Source organism: Mirounga leonina, unplaced genomic scaffold, assembly GCF_011800145.1.
Source record: "Mirounga leonina isolate KUSES-001 unplaced genomic scaffold, KU_Mleo_1.0 Mir_97, whole genome shotgun sequence".
Taxonomy (NCBI): Eukaryota; Metazoa; Chordata; class Mammalia; order Carnivora; family Phocidae; genus Mirounga; species Mirounga leonina.
Window position 1 is genome coordinate 2,790,612 of NW_023270889.1, and position 21,018 is coordinate 2,811,629.

The 21,018-nt window shown below is 36.3% G+C and overlaps 1 protein-coding gene across 1 annotated transcript in view; it reads right to left on the reverse strand.

The window, feature by feature from the left end:
- LOC118006533 (ciliogenesis and planar polarity effector 1-like) overlaps positions 1–21,018 on the reverse strand; it is a 145,687-nt gene that overhangs the window by 114,628 nt on the left and 10,041 nt on the right. The window contains 13 exon segments of the mRNA XM_034999214.1: positions 2,997–3,077; positions 3,272–3,480; positions 4,222–4,991; positions 5,164–5,319; positions 5,493–5,742; positions 8,361–8,543; positions 10,181–10,284; positions 10,697–10,853; positions 12,486–12,592; positions 16,194–16,426; positions 16,867–16,986; positions 17,101–17,236; positions 20,735–20,864. Coding sequence (XP_034855105.1) covers positions 2,997–3,077; positions 3,272–3,480; positions 4,222–4,991; positions 5,164–5,319; positions 5,493–5,742; positions 8,361–8,543; positions 10,181–10,284; positions 10,697–10,853; positions 12,486–12,592; positions 16,194–16,426; positions 16,867–16,986; positions 17,101–17,236; positions 20,735–20,815 — 2,587 coding nt within the window. The 5' untranslated portion in view covers positions 20,816–20,864.

A 21,018-nucleotide genomic window follows, 5' to 3' on the forward strand; every position in this document is an offset into this window, starting at 1 on the left:
ACAGGAATGTTCAGTTTATGAAAGCTGTACACTCAGGTTATGTGAATTTTTCTGTATTTGTTTTATACTTCAATAAAAGTTTTTTTTCTTAAAACAGATCAGCAATACTTTGTTCTTTCTCATTTTAAGTTCTGAACTATTTTATTATCTTTCATCAGGCCCTAGGACGACTTAAGATTTTATCCCGAGAGAGCTGCAAATCCTTAGCATCTCAGCACTAAAGTCCATTAACAACATCTATCTCAAGTATACCTGGTATAAAACAGAAGGAAACATGCTAAAAAAAGAAAACCCCAAGAAACCATACATTTATCAGTTAGTCAAAGAGACTTCCCAAAGGAGAAGCACTATCCAATGAGATAGGAGCCCCTGACCACTGCATCCAAGTATCTGATGGGTGTTTAGAACTGATACCTTATCCATTCTTCCTGAATAAAAGAATTCCAATTTTATTTGGGGTTAACAATGCACCCAGGGGCGCCTGGCTGGCTCAGTCAGTGGAACATGAGACTCTTAATCTCGGGGTTGTAGGTTCAAGCCCCACGTTGGTTGTAGAGATTACTTAAAAATAAAAAAAAAAATCTTTAAAAAAATAAATAATGCACCCAGATCACAATTTCTCACTTAGATATGGCCACATGAAAAAAAGACTGAGTTCTGGACCAAGAGATAACACTACGTAGAACTTCCAGAAAAGCTGCTCGGGGCGCCTGGGTGGCTCAGTCATTAAGCGTCTGCCTTCGGCTCAGGTCATGATCCCAGGGTCTTGGGATCGAGCCCCACATCGGGCTCCCTGCTCGGCGAGAAGCCTGTTTCTCCCTCTGCCACTCCCCCTGCTTGTGTTCCCTCTCTCGCTGTGTCTCTCTCTGTCAAATAAATAAATAAAATCTTTAAAAAAAAAAAAAGAACTTCCAGAAAAGCTGCTCAAAGGGAGGTAACTCAGGTAGAAGGTGCACCCTTTCTTGCCCTTCCTGTTCCCTTCCTTTCTCCTGTCTAGAATATGGATGCAACGGTTGGAGTTCCAGTACCCGTTTTATCTCATGTAATGGCCTTAAGACTGGAAGCAGTGCACTAAGGACGACTGAGTAGAAAAACTAAAGGACATGGGTCCTTAATTAGACCACGGAAACACCAAATCAGCCCCAGATTGTCAACTTCTGGTCTCTTTTTGTAAGAAAGAGAAATAAACTTCTTTCTTGTTGAAACCATTATTACTTTCAGTCTCCATTATTAGAAGCCATTCCTAGTGGATACAGTTGGAAATGAAATGTAAAGGTCCATAATGGAATTCATTTTTTTAAAGATTTTATTTATTTGACAGAGAGAGAGAAAGAGCACAAGCAAGGAGAGTGGCAGGCAGAGGAAGAGGGAGAAGCGGGCTCCCCGCTGATGTGGGACTCAATCCCAGGACCCTGGGATCATGACCTGAGCCAAAGGCAGTCTCTCAATCAACTGAGCCACCCAGGCACCCCATAATGGAATTCATTATGAAAACTTTTCTCCATCAGAACGTCTCATCTCCTTGAATGCCACACTTCTTCATCCAGTTGAATAATCCCCAAATGTGAGAACTACATTAGACTTCTTTCTCCAGATCTACTCAGTCACAATTCCAACTGATCAAAACTATTGTCTGTCGAGTCTAACCTCTGCTCTCCAGTACTCTTGACATTGCTTTCAGAACCTACTCAACAGACTAATTTTCCTGCTTCCATGTGAAACCCACATATCTACATCACATTCCTACAAATGACCCTCCACACTGTACCAAAAGAATCTTTCCAAATGGCCTATATTCATTTGAAAAGTTCTCTTTCCTACATAAAGTATCTAACTGATCCCAATCTCGTCGGGATAAAATCTTAATCCCTTTGCAATGCATACAGTATGTTCCTTATCATCTATTCCCTACATACCTCTCAACTTAGCTCTCACACCCTGCCCCTAATACTGCATACATATATCATATAATCTAATCCTATTAAACAACTTCCAATTTACCAAGTTGCCATGGTTTCTCACACCTTTTTGCTTTTCTAATGCTACCTCCTTTGTTAAACCATTACCACAATTTTAGCTCGCTAATTTATATTCAATTTTAAGTGTCAACTCCTCCAGGTTTTCCCCAGACTAATGCTTACACTCCAGCCTCAGATTGCGCAAAGTGCTCTTCTGTGCTTCCCCAGCATCTACCAAACAACATAATGAAAAAGTACTAGTTTTTTACGTAATCTCTTCTCTACATCGTGGGCAACTTGTGGGTAAAGTTATTTATTTCAGTTATTCCTAGTGCCTAATATAGTACTAGGGACATAGCAGGACCTTGATAAATACTGGTTAAAATAGGGGAATGAATGAAATATGCAAAGCAGTCAGAAAATAAGCTTAATAATTGGCCAAACCTGACCATGTAGTAGTTATAGTCATAGCTAGCTCCAAGGTTGCTAGCTGAGAACTTGTCATCCTAGCCAAACCCTCAATACCATAAAAGCTATCATCAGTTTCTAGAATCTACATTCCTCTAGTCTCATCAAAAATTCCATGAAGCCCATACTTAATCCAACAATCAGTCTAACTCACAGGAAATTCTTAAAGTCGAATTACTTAATGGCAGAGAGCCTTAGCTCCACGTTTCTCTAAGTCTGTAAAAAGGTGGTAAATGGCAAACAAAACAAAACATTATTTTACTTAGGATATAAATCTCATTTTTTCCCCATCCATAATCAGTCACAGCTCCCATCACCAACCAAAAAAAAGGACAGACGGAGCCTTATCTATAGATAACGGAAAAAATTCTTAGTGCTACAAATTCGAAGAGTAAAAATAATTTTAAATAAGTATTTCTGATAGTCAAGGTGCCTACCATTGTGTATTCTATTTGAGCATTAAGAAATTGTGAGCACCCAGAAATCTGGAATTATTTTTAAGTTCTACAGCATGCCAAAATACATTCCTACCAATATTATGGCAAATATTATTTTTTAACACTCTCCTACCTTTCTCTTGAGTTTCTTGCAGAGCTTTCCTCCACAGTTGAACAGATTTTTCATATGATCCTAACAGGAAACACTCTTCACCTACAAAGTTTTTAACCAACAATCAATCATGGTTAATATTACTTTATAAAAATTTACTTCATTTTAAAATTTAGTGGATACAGCTCAGCCAGAAACTATTTTGAAAAACAAATAATTGCAACCGATTAACAAAATCAAAGCCCAGTTAACTATATTGCTCATTCACAGCTAGAAAATGTTTATAAACTACTGACCATGGATAGATTGAAGTTCTAAGGCTTGGTTCAAGTGAACTCCAGCAGTCTGTAGGTTAGCCTGTATATGACATAACAGAGCCTTGACAGTAGATGCTTCCCGTGTCATCTTTTCAGTTAACTGTCGGTCACCTTCAGGAAGTCTTTGACTTAATTGTGTTTGATACCATACGGTGTTTTTGTACAACACTCTCCAGAGAACAATCAATCTGCACACAAAATTAAGTGATCATCAAAGCCAAATTTCAGACTAGGAATAAAAATGAGTACAGCCTTCTACTCAGCCTTATTATTTTTGCCTGTATTCTTCATTGATAAAATAATATATATACAAACTGATCAGATTTAAATATAGCAAAGTCCACTGATCAAAAAACGTATAATACATTTTTTAAATCTTCATGGTTATTTTTCTGTAGTGCTCACCTAAACCAAAATCATTCAATACTTCAGCATGTATCATGGCTGCCCAAGGCTAATAAAATATGTGTGTTGAATAAAATTTGGCATAAATCCTAAAATATTTAAAAAATTAATATAAAAATCTATTAATGCTGACTGGTAATGGATACAGGGTTTCTTTTTGGGATTATAAAAATATTCTGGAGGGGCGGCTGAGTGGCTCAGTCAGGTGGATACCCAACTTTTGGTTTCTGCTCAGGTCATGGCCTCTGGGTCACAGGATCAAGCCCTGCATCAGGCTCAGCGAGGAGTCTGCTTGGGATTCTTTCCCCTTTCCTCCCCCTCAAATAAATGAATAAAATCTTAAAAAAAAAAAAAAAGCATTCTGGAAATATGCTAATAATTCTACATCCTTGTGACTATGTTAAAAATCACTGAATTTCATACTTTAAAATGGTGAATTTTACAGTATGGGAATTATTATCTCAATTTTTCAAAAAGGAAAACATCTATAATGTTGATGGTATCCTGATATAAAGTAAATATACCTGTGTCCTGGTCGCTGAGCAAGATTTACTACTTGAGGACGAATCTTGAAAGATGAGTCCCAAGACCAGTTTTCCTGAGAATCACTATATTGAAACATTTGAAAAATGGGTACCACCAATTTGTCTTGATCTGCTGTTCTACTTCCATCAACAGATGCTGAAATAACTTCAGGCTGAAGAATGTATATGCCATTTAAATTATCAGCTACCATTTTAAGTAAATGAAAACAAGCCAAAAGCTTCTCTGAAAATAACTGACCCTGTTGTTGCTGAGTCAGCAAAAGCTTTATAGTATTTGAGGTCAGCTTTACCAAATGTCCCACATCTTGTTTGTATCTCATATCCCAATATTGCATTGATAAACACTGATGAAAAAGTTGAAAGATACAAAGTACCCATGCATTCTGTCTTGTGCTCTTGCTTAAAAAAGGATCTAGTTTGGGGAAAGGACATTTTATAAATTGAAGAATGTAGAAAAAATGAGTGATACAAACAACTGTGTAATTTAACATTACATTTTTTTCTGTCACATTTTTTGAAATTCCGATAGCCCATGCTGCAAGGAGATTTTTCTGAACAGAATGCAGCTCTGTAACGGTTTTATCTGTCTCCTTGATATTATCCTTTGCATGTATTGTATCAAACATAGACGCAAATTCCAATCTTCCCTCCTTGACACTACTGAACAATGGATCATTTTTTTGGTTCCAAAGTGAGAATAAGTTGTCTGGAAAGTGTTTGCCTTCTTTAGTTTCTTCTGCTTCAAAATCCTAAAACATGAGTGAAAAGAATTATACTTAATGTTATTTAATACCTTATTAAGTAAAATCACTGGTGTTCTCAAACTTCTCCCCCTTAACAAGAAAAAAACAAAATATGTTTCTTGGAATAAAGTCAATATGTTAACTGTTCAAATAAACAAAAAACACTGCTACTAAGTACCTGGAAATCTGTTGTTTTTTCATTTAACTTCATTGTTTCTTCTGCCTGTAAGAATCTGGGGACAGTAGAATCAGCTAAACTTTTATTTCCTTGGTGTTTTAACAGGCTACATCTCAGGGAATCCAGTGATCGCAAGTTCAGCCCTTTGCCTTTTGGCTGTTGAAGATAAAAGATTTCCAAGAGTAAAATTTTATCTGTAATTCTATCACAACAGTTAAAAATTCTATAGACAACTGTATATAATCCAAGGATATTACCGTCAGTATGGTTTTAAACCTGAGAAAACTAAGAAGCCAACTTTTACCAATGATACCAAAAAGCACTATTACCTTAGACAATATCATACTTTGGTATGTCTTCTCAAGCCTCTGGGTTGAATCAAGTAGAAGTGATCTCATGAGCACTGATGGAGACAGGTTATCAACAAATCGAAGGGTTGTGACCATGTATCCATCAGAAATAATGAGGTAGGGTAACCGTGAGTGTGCTTTTATAGAAAATCTCTGTCTCATAGGGTCACTATCAGAAGCTGATGAATCTACAGAATTATTTGAATCTTGAAATGTAAACTGCTGAGGTCTAGCAAACAAACACAAAATTAAACAATTAGTAAGAGAAAAATCTTAAAGGAAACAATCATATTATTCCAAAGACAAAAACAATTAAAAGCTACAGAATGATAAAAAAGTCCAGTTAAACATACTAACATTAAATTGTATTATCTGTAAGAAAAACATAAATGATTAAATAATATGTAGGTTTATATGTTTTTTAAATATTCCCTGAATTGTGGCATTTACTCTATTTTGTTTTTAAATTAGTTTTATACAAACTATTTCAGAGAAGAATTAAGGCAGTTCATTTTCACTATTAAAGAGTTAAATAGTTAACCTTCCTTCCTAACATATATTTAAATACACTTATAAGAATATAATTATGAGCTATGAATATACTTGTTATTGAGGAGAAAGAAGGGGTGCCTGGGTGGCTCAGTTGAGTGTCCAACTCTTGGTTTCAGCTCAGGTCATGATCTCAGGGTTGTGGGAATTGAGCCCTGAGTCGGGCTCCGCACTGGGCATGGAGCCTACTTAAGATTCTCTTTCCCTCTCCCTCTGCTCCTTCCTCTTAAAAAAAAAAAAAAGGAGGAGGAGAAAGAAAGAAAACTGAGAAAGACATTTGGAAAAGATGGTAGTGAGGAAAATTTTATCAGTTTAAGATTAAATTTGACTGAGCTTCCACATAAATGTACATATTTACTGTTATGGTGGTATACCTGATTATGATTACTTAATATCACTGCTTATTAACTTTGGGGCTTTATAAAGAGAACAAATAATCAAAAATATAATCGCTTTCTGGTTAGGAAATTACACCAAATGGTCAACAACAGGAGACTGGTTAACTATAGAATGTACATACCACAAGGAATCTATAGAACATTAAAAAATTACTTCATGGAAATATGTATAATATAAACAGATTAATCAAAAAAGCAAAATAGTAAACAGCATATATCATAGAACTTTTTGTTTTAAAAAAGAAACTAATATTGTTATTATTATAAATACCATACATATTTTTTTTAATTTGGAGGACAACACACTAAAATGTTAATTGTTATTTGGGAGGAATAGGATTACAAGAGTGTTTCATTTTCTATACTATTTATTTTTACAGAACTTGATTTTATAGTTTTTTTTAAATAATAAATATGTATTACTTTTGTAATCAGAAAAAGTAATCCATTTAATTTTTTTTATTTTTTTTATTTTTTTAAGATCTTATTTATTTGACAGAGAGAGACATAGCGAGAGAGGGAACACAAGCAGGGGGGAGAGGGAGAAGCAGGCTTCCTGCCGAGCAGGGAGCCCGATGTGGGATTTGATCCCAGGACCCTGGGATCATGACCTGAGCCAAAGGCAGACAGCTGAGCCACCCAGGTGCCCCAAAATTAATCCATTTTAAAAGGTCCTAAATTAATTTTAAAGACTATGAGGAAATTCAAGTCAATTATGAATTAGGCCATAAAAAATAAGGAAAAAATACTTTCACTACAGGAAGTGACAAATTTCTCAATTAGGATTTTCTAATACTAAAAATTAAGCATCCTTTTTTGCTAAATATAATCAAGGACACACCCCTCCTCAATTTCCTTTCTGTGAGGCAATGGCAAAGGATTAATTTCAAAGGACTTTTCCAGTATTTTTGTATTGTAAATACCTGTGTATATATTTTCCAGTATTTTTGTATTGTAAATACCTGTGTATATATGTCAGGTCGTATCTAATATCAGCATCAATAACAACAAATATTTACTGAGCACTTACTTTACGTCAGAAGTGTGCTAAGCAGTTTGTTACTATTTATTATTTCACTTCATTCCCTCAACCCTAAGAGACAGAGTCATCTTCATTTCACAGTAAAAGAAACAGAGGCTTAAAGTATAACTTACCCAAAGTCACACAACTAATAAGTAGAAGAACCAAGATCTGAATTTTAATCTGACTCCAAAGCCAAACTGCTACCCCAACCCACAATTAAAAATTAAAATATGGCTAGGGGCGCCTGGGTGGCTCAGTCGTTAAGTGTCTGCCTTCGGCTCAGGTCATGATCCCAGGGTCCTGGGATCGAGCCCCGCATCGGGCTCCCTGCTCCACGGGAAGCCTGCTTCTCCCTCTCCCACTCCCCCTGCTTGTGTTCCCTCTCTCGCTCTGTCAAATAAATAAATAAAATCTTTAAAAAAAAAAAAAACATTAAAAAAAAAATTAAAATATGGCTAAATTCTGAAGTCTTCTATCCATTTCCCACAACTTTTTCCTTTTTTCCCTTTGGGGGGAAAAAAAGATAAATCCATGTGCCAAGTTAAGTTTGAGTTACTAATTTATGTAAGTGATCTTCTTTTAAAACAATAAAAGACATAGCATACTTTTTGAACTTTTACATAAAAGAAGATATATGTTTGTGTTATTGAATATTTAAATAACTTATACTTACATAGTCACAATGTCAAATTTTCACCAGGATTAAGCAACAAAAAGAAATAGAAGAAAACTATATATAAGAAACAGATATTGAGATGACAGACTCAAAGAAAGAATGAGACAATTTGAAAGACAAAATTATTTTTAAAAATACATAGTAAAGTAATACCAAAGAAGAAAACCTGTAAACAAATTAAAACAATTCAAATGTCTCACCTATATGTTATTAGTGGGTGAAAAGGAATAAATTCTGCTGGCCCAAATTCTATGGAGCAGCCAAATGTAATTAATGTTACCAATTCACCTTGACAGGTCAATAAAACCAGGGAGCCACGTTTTAACATACAAGCCAGAAAAAGACTATCATGAGTCCAGCTGATATCACCTACCCAGTAGGACCTAGAAAAAGCAAGACAGTATGTTTAGAAAGGACTCTCTACAATGTCTTTCACAATTTAAAATGGCCAAGCAAGGGTGAAACATTTCAAAAATAAGGGAAAAAGAATGAATAGTAGGCAACTGCCACATACATTTTTGTGTATTTTACTTCCCAGAAAAAGGTAAGAAACAAAGATGTCTGCTCATAAATATGTACTCCATACAACATAGCAATTAGAAATTCACAGACACATAAGCAAATAAGATGAAAATACTCCCTAAAAGAGTTAAGCTTTTCAGTCACTCACATTTTAATTAGAACAACTTTAATCATATTGGTGTCTACAACTAAAATCCACTGATAGATTTAAAGGTCAATACCCTGCCTGTCGTCTCTGCAGTTTGCCAGAGTTCCATGCAGCAGCAGACTTCCTCCTCCCAAAGCCATCCTTACTACTCCTGAACTATCTGGTAATATTAATCTTTCATGGAGACAAAAAGTAGCTCCTCATGTAAATTATGACAGACACTCTAAGTCAAGCAGACCACCGCACTGAGACCAATAATATTTTTATTTATTTATTTTATTGAAGTATAGTTGAGACATGATGTTGTATTAAATCCAGGTGTAAGGGGCACCTGGGTGGCTCAGTGGTTAACCATCTGCCTTCGGCTCAGGTCATGATCCCAGGGTCCTGGGATCGAGTCCTGCATTGGGCTCCTTGCTCAGCGGGAAGCCTGCTTCTCCCTCTCCCACTCCCTCTGCTTGTGTTCCCTCTCTCACTGTCTCTCTCTCTCTGTCAAATAAATAAAATCTTTAAAAAAAATTTCAGGTGTAAGAATGAGTAATACCTTTAGAAAGGAACTTTTGGAGAGGGAAAGAAAATGAAGAGGCAAGGCCAGATAGACCTGAAAACTTTGGAAATTCAGAGAACAGCACAGAAAAGTGTTCAGAAAATGAAATTAAGAAGTCCAAGAGGGGGGCGCCTGGGTGGCTCAGTCGTTAAGCATCTGCCTTCGGCTCAGGTCATGATCCCAGGGTCCTGGGATCGAGCCCCACATCGGGCTCTCTGCTCCGCGGGAAGCCTGCTTCTCCCTCCCCCACTCCCCCTGCTTGTGTTCCCTCTCTCTCTGTGGGTCTCTCTCTGTCAAATAAATAAGTAAAATCTTTAAAAAAAAAAAAGAAGTCCAAGAGGAAATCTGGTAGTGGCTCACGTGCCATCCAAAATCATGACTTATGTTGACTTGTGTTGCTATTAACCTACATGCAGAGCATGCCAACTTTGTTTAAAAAGCTAACACCTCAGCCTCCCTGAGTACATAATGGTTTTCCCAATCCAGGTTATTTTCATTTTGGTCTCTAATTAAGCTCAATAGTTCCCTACCCAGTTGTAACCCCACTCCTCCTGAGACAATACAGGAAAATATAAAAGAGAAAAGAAAATATGTTCATGTATCCTCCACCCTACCAAGACCCTTTCTTAAAGTAGGATTTTCCTTACATAAAGCAATTTTAGAATCTATCAAGCACAAATGCTGAAAGGAAATTGCATTACCTATCTAAATACTTATTTAGATACCTTTTGAATTATCAGAGCCTGAAACTTATTAAACTATTGGAAAATAAAAACAATATGTAGAAACGTAAGTGTTCTTACCTGATAAGTGTAGCTGGGACCACAGGATTCTTATTACTACATCCTCTCAGGCTACCACAGAGAGTAACAAAATTCAGTGTGTTTATAAACAATACCTGAGTTGCCTAAAAAGAAAAAAAAAGACAACAAAACCATTAAATTATTTTATTTTAATCATTACTTTTAATTCTAGAGACCTAGAGACTATTATGATATCAATAAACTATCCTGGAAGTCTTTCCCAACTGGCAAAACAATACTGAAAACTAAAACTCCATGCCCTTTTATACTATATTTTAAGGCCATCAGTTACCACTTTGCCCTTTTTTGTTCCTTTTTGCTACCCTCTTTTCACTTCTGAAGGTCAAGTTTTGAAATTACAGCAGCTAGTTTAAATAACTTTACCAATCTACAATGTTAAATTGGATCAGAAAACACCAATTTAAAAAACATAAAATAGTTATTAAAAAACAAGGAACTCCAAACTGGACTAAACTCTTTTATAGGTTACTTCCAAAACAGATTACATTTACTGACCTTTGGGTCTTTCTGATTAAGAGTTACTGCCAGGGTAACACCATCTCTTGAAAAGGCAGAAAGTAGAGCTCCTCTTGACTTTACTGATGCACATTTAGGAACCAGACTGCACAGAAGGCAGTTTTGTTGTGCCCAATGAACATGGTATGGCAATGATCTAAGAAAGTAATGAAATAATTGAAAATAGGAAATACGGTAACTTTTAAATTAATATTTAGTTCATCACAAAAAACTTAAGAGTCCAACTAAATTCCTATATATGCACAAATATTAGGGGGCCTTGTAGCAACTGTTCAGAAGTTTCATCCAAGGCACAAAAGAGCAGTTGCCAGTTAAACAAGTTCAATATCAGCATTTTGTTAGTAATGGCATGTTCCATGTCAACCCCAAATACATCTGCTTTGACGAAAGGTTCAGGTGACACATATTTCTACATTATTATAAACATTTTTACAGAAATTAAATAGGTAGAAAAGAAAGGATTTTTAAAATAGTGGCAATGTTCTGGGGTGCCTGTCTGGCTCAGGTGGTAGACCCTGCGACTCTTGGGTTTTAAGTTCAAGCCACACATTGGGCTCCATGCTGGGCATGAAGCTTCGATACAAAAAAATTAAAAATAAAATAAAATAAAAATAAAATAGTGGCAATATTCTATATTTGATATGAGCATGGTTACACATACATATATTTATCAAAATCCACCTCATTATACACTTAAGATTTTTTCATTTTACTTTCTATAAATTATATTTTAATAAAGTACTGTTAGCATATGAAAATGAAGAAAATAAGCCAAAAAAAATCACACTATTTTACTAAATCCTACTCAGGCATTTTATGCTTTTAATGCACTCTGTATATTATTGGGTTTTTTTAGAATAAACAAAACTGTTTATTTTATTTTTATTTATTTATTTTATTTAAGTAATCCCTACCCCCAACGTGGGCTCAAACTCACAACCCCAAGATCAAGAATGGCATGCTCTTCTGACTGAGGCAGCCAGGTACCCCTAAATAAAACTATTTTTTAAATTTTTTAAAAGATTTATTTATTTGAGAGAGAGAGAGAACACACAAGCAGGGGGAGCTGCAGGCAGAGGGAGAAGCAGACTCCCCACTGAGCAGGGAGCCCGATGTGGGGCTCGATCCTAGGACCCTGGGATCATGACCTGAGCCGAAGGCAGACACTTAATTGACTGAGCCACCTAGGTGCCCCAATAAAACTATTTTTTAATTTAAAAAGTACTTGAGTGGGTGCCTGGGTGGCTCAGTCGGTTAAGCGACTGCCTTCGGCTCAGGTCATGATCCTGGAGTCCCAGGATCGAGTCCTGCATCGGGCTCCCTGCTCGGCAGGGAGCCTGCTTCTCCCTCTGACCCTCCCCCGTCTCATGTGCTCTCTGTCTCTCTCATTCTCTCTCTCTCAAATAAATAAAATCTTTAAAAAAAAGAAATAAAAAGTACTTGAGCATTTAAAAGGTACAGTAGTAATTCAAATTATGTCCCTTTTAAAATTCAATTGAATTATTTTTCGAAATAGCTATCTCTATACCACAACCTTTCTTACCTTTTACATGTTCTCATTTCCAAGAAAGGAAACAAAACAAAAACAAGAAAAACCTAAACATTTAAAATGAAAACAAAATAAAGTATTTATGGGAAGAACAGCTTTGTAAAATCTCTTAAGTTCAAATTCACATTTCATTTAACTAATCTTATTATGTTTTTATGGGAGTAAAAATATTGCTGTAAAAGGGATAAAAAATAAGGAAGAAGGAAATCTTCACCTTACCTTATAGGTGTAAATACATTTTCATGCCACCGAATTGCTAGAAATGTCAACTTCAGACGTTCTCCAGAATAAAAAGTAAACGAACACAAGCAGCAATCTCCAAATAACTGTAGATAAATTTAATAAACTTTAGTATATAATTCATCTGAAAATAAATCAAGATATATAGAACATGTATTTCTTTTTTTTTTTTTTAAAGATTTATTTATTTATTTGAGAGAGCGAGAATGAGAGAGAGAGAGTACATGAGGGGGTAGGGTTAGAGGGAGAAGTAGGCTCCTTGCTGAGCAGGGAGCCTGATGCGGGACTCGATCCCGGGACTCCAGGATCATGACCTGAGCCGAAGGCAGTCGCTTAACCAACTGAGCCACCCAGGTGCCCCTAGAACATGTATTTCTTATCATAAATAAAATATGGAAATTCTGCTTGTATTTTTATTCTTAACGTTAGGCTCAAGAACAGTTAAAAAAAAGAATAAGTAATTTATTTCTGAGCCAGAGGCATGCCCCAAGAAAACAATGCTATTTACTGTGACTATTACTGGAAAGATTCTTATATATTCTTATGTATTTTTCTCTTATTTAATAGTTATATATTATTTAAATTAGGGCACTACCTAGAGGTGGAGGAAGGTAGAGGAAAATAAAATTTCATAACGCGATTTCTAACAATAGTGGATTGGGTAATGAAATGTTGGTCCATACGTACAAAGAATGCATGCAGTTATTTATGTTTTTTTAGCTAATGAATAGGTTCTTTCTTGGAAATTAAATATCTTACTTAGTATCACCAATTCTAGCTTTTTCAATTATTAAACTAGTTATATTTTGAAACTAAGGAAAAGTACAGAATCAGTCCTAGGGAACAAACTGCTGGTTGCCAGAGGGGTGGGGGATGGGCAAAATGGGTGAAGAGGAGTGGTAGGTACAGGTTTCTAGTTATGTAACAAGTCATGGGAATAAAAGGTAGAGCATACAGTATATAATCAATGGTACTGTAATAGTTTTGCATAGTGACAGATGGTGACCATACTTGTGGTAAGCACAGCATAACATAAAGAGTTGTTGAATCGCCATGTTGTATACCTGTAACTAATGTAACACTGTGTCAACTATACTCAAAAAAAAAAATAAAAGTAAATAAAAACTTAAAACTAGGGAAAAGTGAAACTAGGGAAAGAAAAAGGAAGCTCTAACTTAAACCATTTTTTTATTTAAGTATAATTAACAGTATTATATTAGCCACAATATAATGATTCAACAATTCCACACATTTCTCAGTGTTCATCAAGACAACTGTGCTCTTAATACCCTTTACCTATTTCACCCATCCCTCACCCACCTCTCACCCACCTCTCCTCTGGTAACCACTAGTTTGTTCTCTGTATTTAAGAATCTGTTTATTTTGTGGGGCGCCTGGGCGGCTCAGTTGTTAAGCGTCTGCCTTCAGCTCAGGTCATGATCACAGGGTCCTGGGATCGAGCCCCACATCGGGCTCCCTGCTCAGCGGGAAGCCTGCTTCTCCCTCTCCCACTCCCCCTGCTTGTGTTCCCTCTCTCGCTGTGCCTCTCTCTGTGAAATAAATAAAATCTTAAAAAAAAAAAAAAAAGAATCTTTATTTTGGTGGTGGTGGTGGTAGTGGTTCATTTTGATTTTTAGATTCAACATGTAAGTGAAGTCATGGGTATTTGTCCTCTGACTGACTTATTTCACTTGGCATTATACCCTCTACGTCCATCTATGTCATCACAAATGGCAAGATCTCATTCTTTTTTTATCACTGAGTAATATTCCATTTTATATATATACCACATCTTCTTTATCCATTCACCTGTTGATGGACACTGGGTTGCTTCCATAGTTTGGCTACTGTAAATAATGCTGCAATAAACATAGAGGTGCATATGTCTTTTCGAATTAGTGTTTTTGTTTTCTTTGGGTAAATATCCAGTTGTGGAATTAGTGGATCATATGGTATTTCTATTTTTAGTTTTTTGAGGAAACTCCATACTGTTTTCCACAGTGGCTGCACCAATTTATATTCCCAACAGTGCACAAGGGTTCTTTTCTCCACATCCTTGTCAAACACGTGTTATTTCTTGCCTTTTGAGACTAGTCATTCTGACAGGTGTTAGGTGATGTATCTCAGCGTAGTTTTGGTTTGCACTTCCCTGATGATTAGTGATGTTGAGCATCTTTTCATGTAACTGAGGCCATCTGTATGTCTTCTGTAGAGAAATGTCTATTCAAGTCCTCTGCCCATTTTTTAATTGGATTATTTGTGAGTTTTTGGTGTTGAGTTGTGTAAGTTCTTTGTATACTTTGGATATTAACTCAACAGAAATATTTGCAAATATCTTCTCCAGTTCAACAAGTTATCTTTTTGTTTTGTTGATGGCTTCCTCCTTCCCTGTGCAAAAGCTTTTTATTTTTGTGTACTCCCAATAGTTTAACTCTGCTTTTGTTTCCTTTGCCAGAGGAGATGTATCTAGGAAAATGTTTCTAAAGCTGTTGTCAAAGAAATTACTGCCTACGCTTTCTTCTAGGAATTTTATCGTTTCAGGTCTCACATTTAGGTCTTTAATCCATTTTGAGTTTATTTTTTTGTGGTGTAAGAAAATGGTCCAGTTTTCTCAACACCATTTGTTGAAGAGACTGTCTTTTCCCCACTATATATTCTTGCCTCCTTCCTCATAAACTAATTGACCATGTATACATGGGTTTATTTCTGGATTCTCTATTCTGTTCCTTGAGCTATGTGTCTATTTTTGTGCCAGTACCATACTGTTTTGATTACCTACAGCTTTGTTCTTCTTTTCCAAGATCACTTTGGCTGCCTTTTGTGGTTCTATACAAATTGTGGGGTTATTTGTTCTCTTTGAAAAATGTTGGTATTTTGATAGGGATTGCATTAAATCTGTAGACTACTTTGGGTAGTATGGACATTTTAACAATACTCATTCTTCCAATCATGAGCATGGAATATCTTTCCATTTGTTTGTGTTATCTTCAATTTCTTTAATCAGTGTTTTATAGTTTTTGGAGCACAGATCTTTCACCTCCTTGGTTAAGTTTATTCCTAGGTATTTTATTCTTTTTGGTGCAATTATAAATGAAATTGTTCTCCTAATTTCTCTTTCTGCTACATCATTACTAGTGTAGAGAAATGCAAGAGATTTCTATATATTCATCTCGTATCCTATGACTTTACTGAATTCATTTGTCGGTTCTAGTAGTTTTTTTGGTGGAGTTCAAACCATTTTTATTTATTTATTTATTTATTTATTTTTTAAAGATTTTATTTATTCATTTGAGACAAAGAGACACAGGGAGAGAGAGAGAGAGACAGAGAGAGAACATGAGCAGGGAGAAAGGGAGAGGGAGAAGCAAGCTCCCCGCTGAGCAAGGAGCCTGATGTGGGGCTTGATCCCAGTACCCTGGGATCATGACCTGGGCCGAAGGCAGCCGCTTAACCATCTGAGCCACCGAGGCGCCCCTCAAACCATTTTTAATAAGCATTTTAAAAAATATGACCAAGAAATGTAAAAATATTTTTCCACAATAATTTCATATTTACTGTGACAATTAATGATGACTAAAGATACAGAACAGTGCTTTACATACTCTGCTCAATAGCTTCACAAATAGTGTCTGTTCTTAGAGTCTGAGATCTCAACTTCTATAACACCCTGTCTGATTTGGATTTTACCTCATTTTTTATAAAAACAGCATGCACTACAGCTTCTTTATCTTCATTAGAAGGCAAATGAACTGCTTCTTCAGGTATGATCTGGGACCACTGGCCTACCAATGAAGGGCTTTTAGAAGAGAAGATATTCTTGAATTCCAAATATTCCCAAAGAAATATGCATCCAGAAGGAGTTATAAGCAGAACTCTTTTCCCATTTCCAGATACATACAAGTACAGTCTCAAGGAGCTTGCTTTAAAAAAAAAAAAAAAGTTAATTAAACTTCTGAAGTCTGAATTCTTCCCAGAAAGTACATAATTTATCTATTCTGACAATAAGAAACCTAAATGATGCGTCCACTCAGGATAAAACTAAGGCACAACTAATAAATTAAAAATACAAATAATAGTAACATTTATCATGTATTTGTTACGTGATATTAGGAACCCATTGTTATCAGATATGATAGGCCAGACTTCTCTTCAAGATGAATCTAAGTATCACAAATGAACACCACCAAAAAAATTCATACATATATAAGAAAACATATATATGTATATATTCTCTATCTATACAGATATATATATGCACACATACAGAGATGTGTTTTTAAAATAGGAATAGGAAAATGTTTCATCTTCTTTTCCTTCTATTTACCAAGGAAACCAATTTAAGTAAATAAAAAACTCCTACCTACTGCAACTTGAATCATTTTCTTAGGCTCTTCAGTTGTCTGTATAGTTTTCAAGCAATCTTGATCTTTGTTCCAAAGAAAAAGCTCCCCTGTAGTGAGTACCCCAGCCAGCCAGGCATCTGTTTCCAAAAAGGAAATACAATACTTATAATCTAATATTTCCCTTGATATTACCCCAAATTATGAACAAACACAATTAATCTAGCCTTTTGAAAATATCAGTACTACTTAACCATTACTGGATGTTGTTAGGACAATAACATCCTTCAGTAAAGGTTGCAGACAAGGAATTTTCTTCTTTGTTCTTCCTGACAGCAAATTAATTTCATTTATGAATTTATCATCCAAAAGAAAAACAGCTTCATTTTCCTAAGAGAAGAAACATGTGAGACTTAAGAGGTTACAGAAGTTAATTCAACCTCTAAGCTAAATAATCCCAGAAAGGAAAATAAAGTGACATTCAAGAAAGATTATATACTTGTACCACAAATAATAAAATGAACAATAAGGTTGATTAGGTAACCTGGAGATTTTTTTCATTCTATCTTAAAATACTTCTTAATAGAATTACTAGGTAGAATAATCTAATGGTTGCATCTAGATCTTTTTGACCTTTAAAATTATAGGAGTGTTGGGGCACCTGGATGGCTCGGTCATTAATCTCTGCCTTTGGCTCAAGTCATGATCCCAGGGTCCTGGGATCGAGCCCCGCATCAGGCTCCCTGCTCCGCGGGAAGCCTGCTTCTCCCTCTCCCACTGCCCCTGCTTGTGTTCCTTCTCTCGCTTTGTCTCTCTCTGTCAAATAAATAAAATCTTTTTATAGGAGTGTCTTCTAGGGCGCCTGGGTGGCTCAGTTGGTTAAGCGACTGCCTTCAGCTCAGGTCATGATCCTGGAGTCCCTGGATCAAGTCCCGCATCGGGCTCCCTGCTCGGCAGGGAGTCTGCTTCTCCCTCTGACCCTCCCCCCTCTCATGTGCTCTCTCTCTCATTCTCTCTGTCAAATAAATAAATAAAATCTTAAAAAAAAAAAAAATTATAGGAGTGTCTTCTAATTCTGCTAGCCAAAACTGAGTTATGTGTTGTTTAATTTCATCAATTTGAACAGTAGTATGGGCAAGTTTTTAAATTATTTACCTAGATTAAAACAGATATGGCTTCTGAAATTTATAAAACCCAGGTTCTGATCATTTTTTATTATCTAGAAAAAGCATGCTGTTTTGAATGAACCTTGTTTTCATATATTTTAGGGCAGTGGTTTTCAAAGTACCACCTAACCAACACTGTCAGCAACACCTGAGACCCTGTTAGAAATGCACACTCTCCACCCAGAACTACTCAATCAGAAACTCCGGGAGTGGGGCCCAACACTTGTTTTAAAAACATCACCAGGGCGCTTGGGTGGCTCAGTTGGTTAAGCGACTGCCTTCGGCTCAGGTCATGATCCTGGAGTCCCTGGATTGAGTCAGGCATCAGGCTCCCTGCTCTGACCCTGCCCCCTCTCATGTGCTCTCTCTCTCAAATAAATAAATAAAATCTTTTAAATAAATAAATAAATAAAAATATCACCAGGTAAAGGGGTGCCTGGTGGCTCAGTCGGTTAAGTATCTGACTCAATCTCAGCTCAGGTCTTGATCTCAGGGTTGTGAGTTCAAGCCCTGGGTTGGGCATCACCAGATGATTCTGAACCACTGCAAAGTTCAAGAGACACTGTTCTAGAGGAAGTTAAAAATACAATTTCTCATAGGAAATGACTCTAAACAGCAAATTTTTAAATTTTCATAATTATTACATATTCTAAGAGGACTTTATAGGTTTGCCAACTTTCCCTAAGGTGAGGAATCTATCCCATATATTGTGAATGGTATTCCTGGACTGCTGGTATATTTTGGCCCATCTTTATTCTAAGTTCTTTTTTTTTTTTTTAAGGATTTTATTTATTTATTTGAGAAAGAGAGAATGAGAGACAGAGAGCATGAGAAGGAGGAAGGTCAGAGGGAGAAGCAGGCTCCCTGCTGAGCAGGGAGCCCGATGCGGGACTCGATCCCGGGACTCCGGGATCATGACCCGAGCCGAAGGCAGTCGCTTAACCAACTGAGCCACCCAGGCGCCCTTTATTCTAAGTTCTAAGGGGCACTTTTATTGAATACTCATGAAAATCACAATGGGAGGAAACACTCCACTGACTGTTCCAGTAAGGAAAGGTTCAGAAGATTAAATATTCCCTTCTGGTTATACAAAAATAAAAAGCTTTTGCACCATGCAGGAGGGAACCATCAACAAAACAAAAAGGCAATCTGCTGAATGGGAGAAGACATTTGCAAATGATATGTCTGGTAAGGGGTAAAATCCAAAGTATACAAAGAAATTATATAACTATACACCAAAAAAACCCAAATAATCCAATTAAAAATGGGCAGAGGACCTGAATAGACATTTTTCTACAAAAGACATACAGATGGCCAACAGATACATAAAAAGATGCTCAATATCACTAATCATCAGGGAAGTGCAAATCAAAACCACACTGAGATATATCACCTAGCACCTGTCAGAGTGACTAGAATCAAAAAGACAAGCAGAGGGGTGCCTGGGTGGCTCAGTTAAGCATCGGACTCTTGGTTTTGGCTCAGGTCATGATATCGAGTTCTAGCCCCGCATTGGGCTATGCTCAGCAGGGAATCTGCTTGAGATTCTCTGGCTCTCCCTCTGCCCCCCTCCCTGCTCGTGTTCTCACTCTAATAAATACATAAAATCTTTAAAGAAAAAAAAAAGACAAAAGGGGCACCTGGCTGGCTCAGTCAGTGGAGCATGAGACTCTTGGTCTCAGGTTGTGAGTTTGAGCCCTATGTTGGGTATAGAGATTAATTACAAATAAAATCTTTTAAACAAACAAACCAGAAATAACAAGTGTTTGGCAAGGATGTGAAGGAAAAAAGGACTCTTGTGCACTGTTGGTGGGAATTTAAATTGGTGCAGCCACTGTGGAAAACAGTATGGAGTTTCCTCAAAAAATTAAAAATAGAAATACCATATGATCCACTAATTCCACTACTGGATTTTTTTTTAAGATTTTGTTTGTTTATTTATTTGTCAGAGAGAGAGAGCACAAACTGGAGGATGCCAGAGGGGAGATGAGTGGGGAGATGGGCAAAATCCTTGAAGGAGATTAAGAGGTATAGAGTTCCAGTCATAAATAAATAAGTTACATAGATGAAAAGTACAGTACAGGGTATATACTCAGTAACATTGTAATAGTGTTGTCTGGTGACAGATGGCAACTATACTTATTGTGAGGAGCACTGAGTAATGCACAGAATTGTAGACGATGTTATACACCTCAAACTAGTATAATATTGTTATGTTAATTATATTTAAATTAAAATTTTTCATTATAAAACTCCCTTTGAGGGCAACTGGGTGGCTTAGTCAGTTAAGCATCAGACTTTGGCTCAGGTCATGATATCGAGATCCTGGGATGGGGCCCCACATCATGCTCCATGCTCAGCAGGGAGGCTGCTTGCTTCTCCCTTTCCCTCCTCCTGCTCATGTTCTCTCTCTCTTTCTCTCAAATTAATAAATAAAATCCTAAAAAAAATACCTCCCCTTGATATATGCCATCTCAACCTTAAACATAATAAGACAAAAAAATTTTTTCAAAGTAAAATACTTCTTTTAGACCATTTAACTTTCTGGAAAAGCTAACTTGCTCCCATAAAAAAACAAAAACAAACACAAAAATCCTGTTCTGTGAGCACGTGATCCTTCTAAAGATGGTGGTTTAAGACCACAGAACATTCTAGCTTAGAGGCAAAGTATACATTTAACACATTATTACAGCTGGTATTGTATGAAGAAAGAAAAACCTACCTGTCCCAACCAGGAGACTCGTGGCCAGGGCTTTTTCTGCTTGATACTTGTTGATGTTAAAACTTCTAATCTTATCTCCATGCTTATTAAGATAACAATGACCAATTAAGTAAAAACAGTCCACCAGATGCTGTAAAAAAAATAATAATAATAAATAGCCCATAAGATTTACTAAGCATCTTAATTTAGAATTTTCACAAAGTAAATTACTTTTTCATCAGCTCAATTTAACTCTTCTTTTAAGGTAAGATATTGAGAATGCATTTAGTATCTTGTATCTCAGT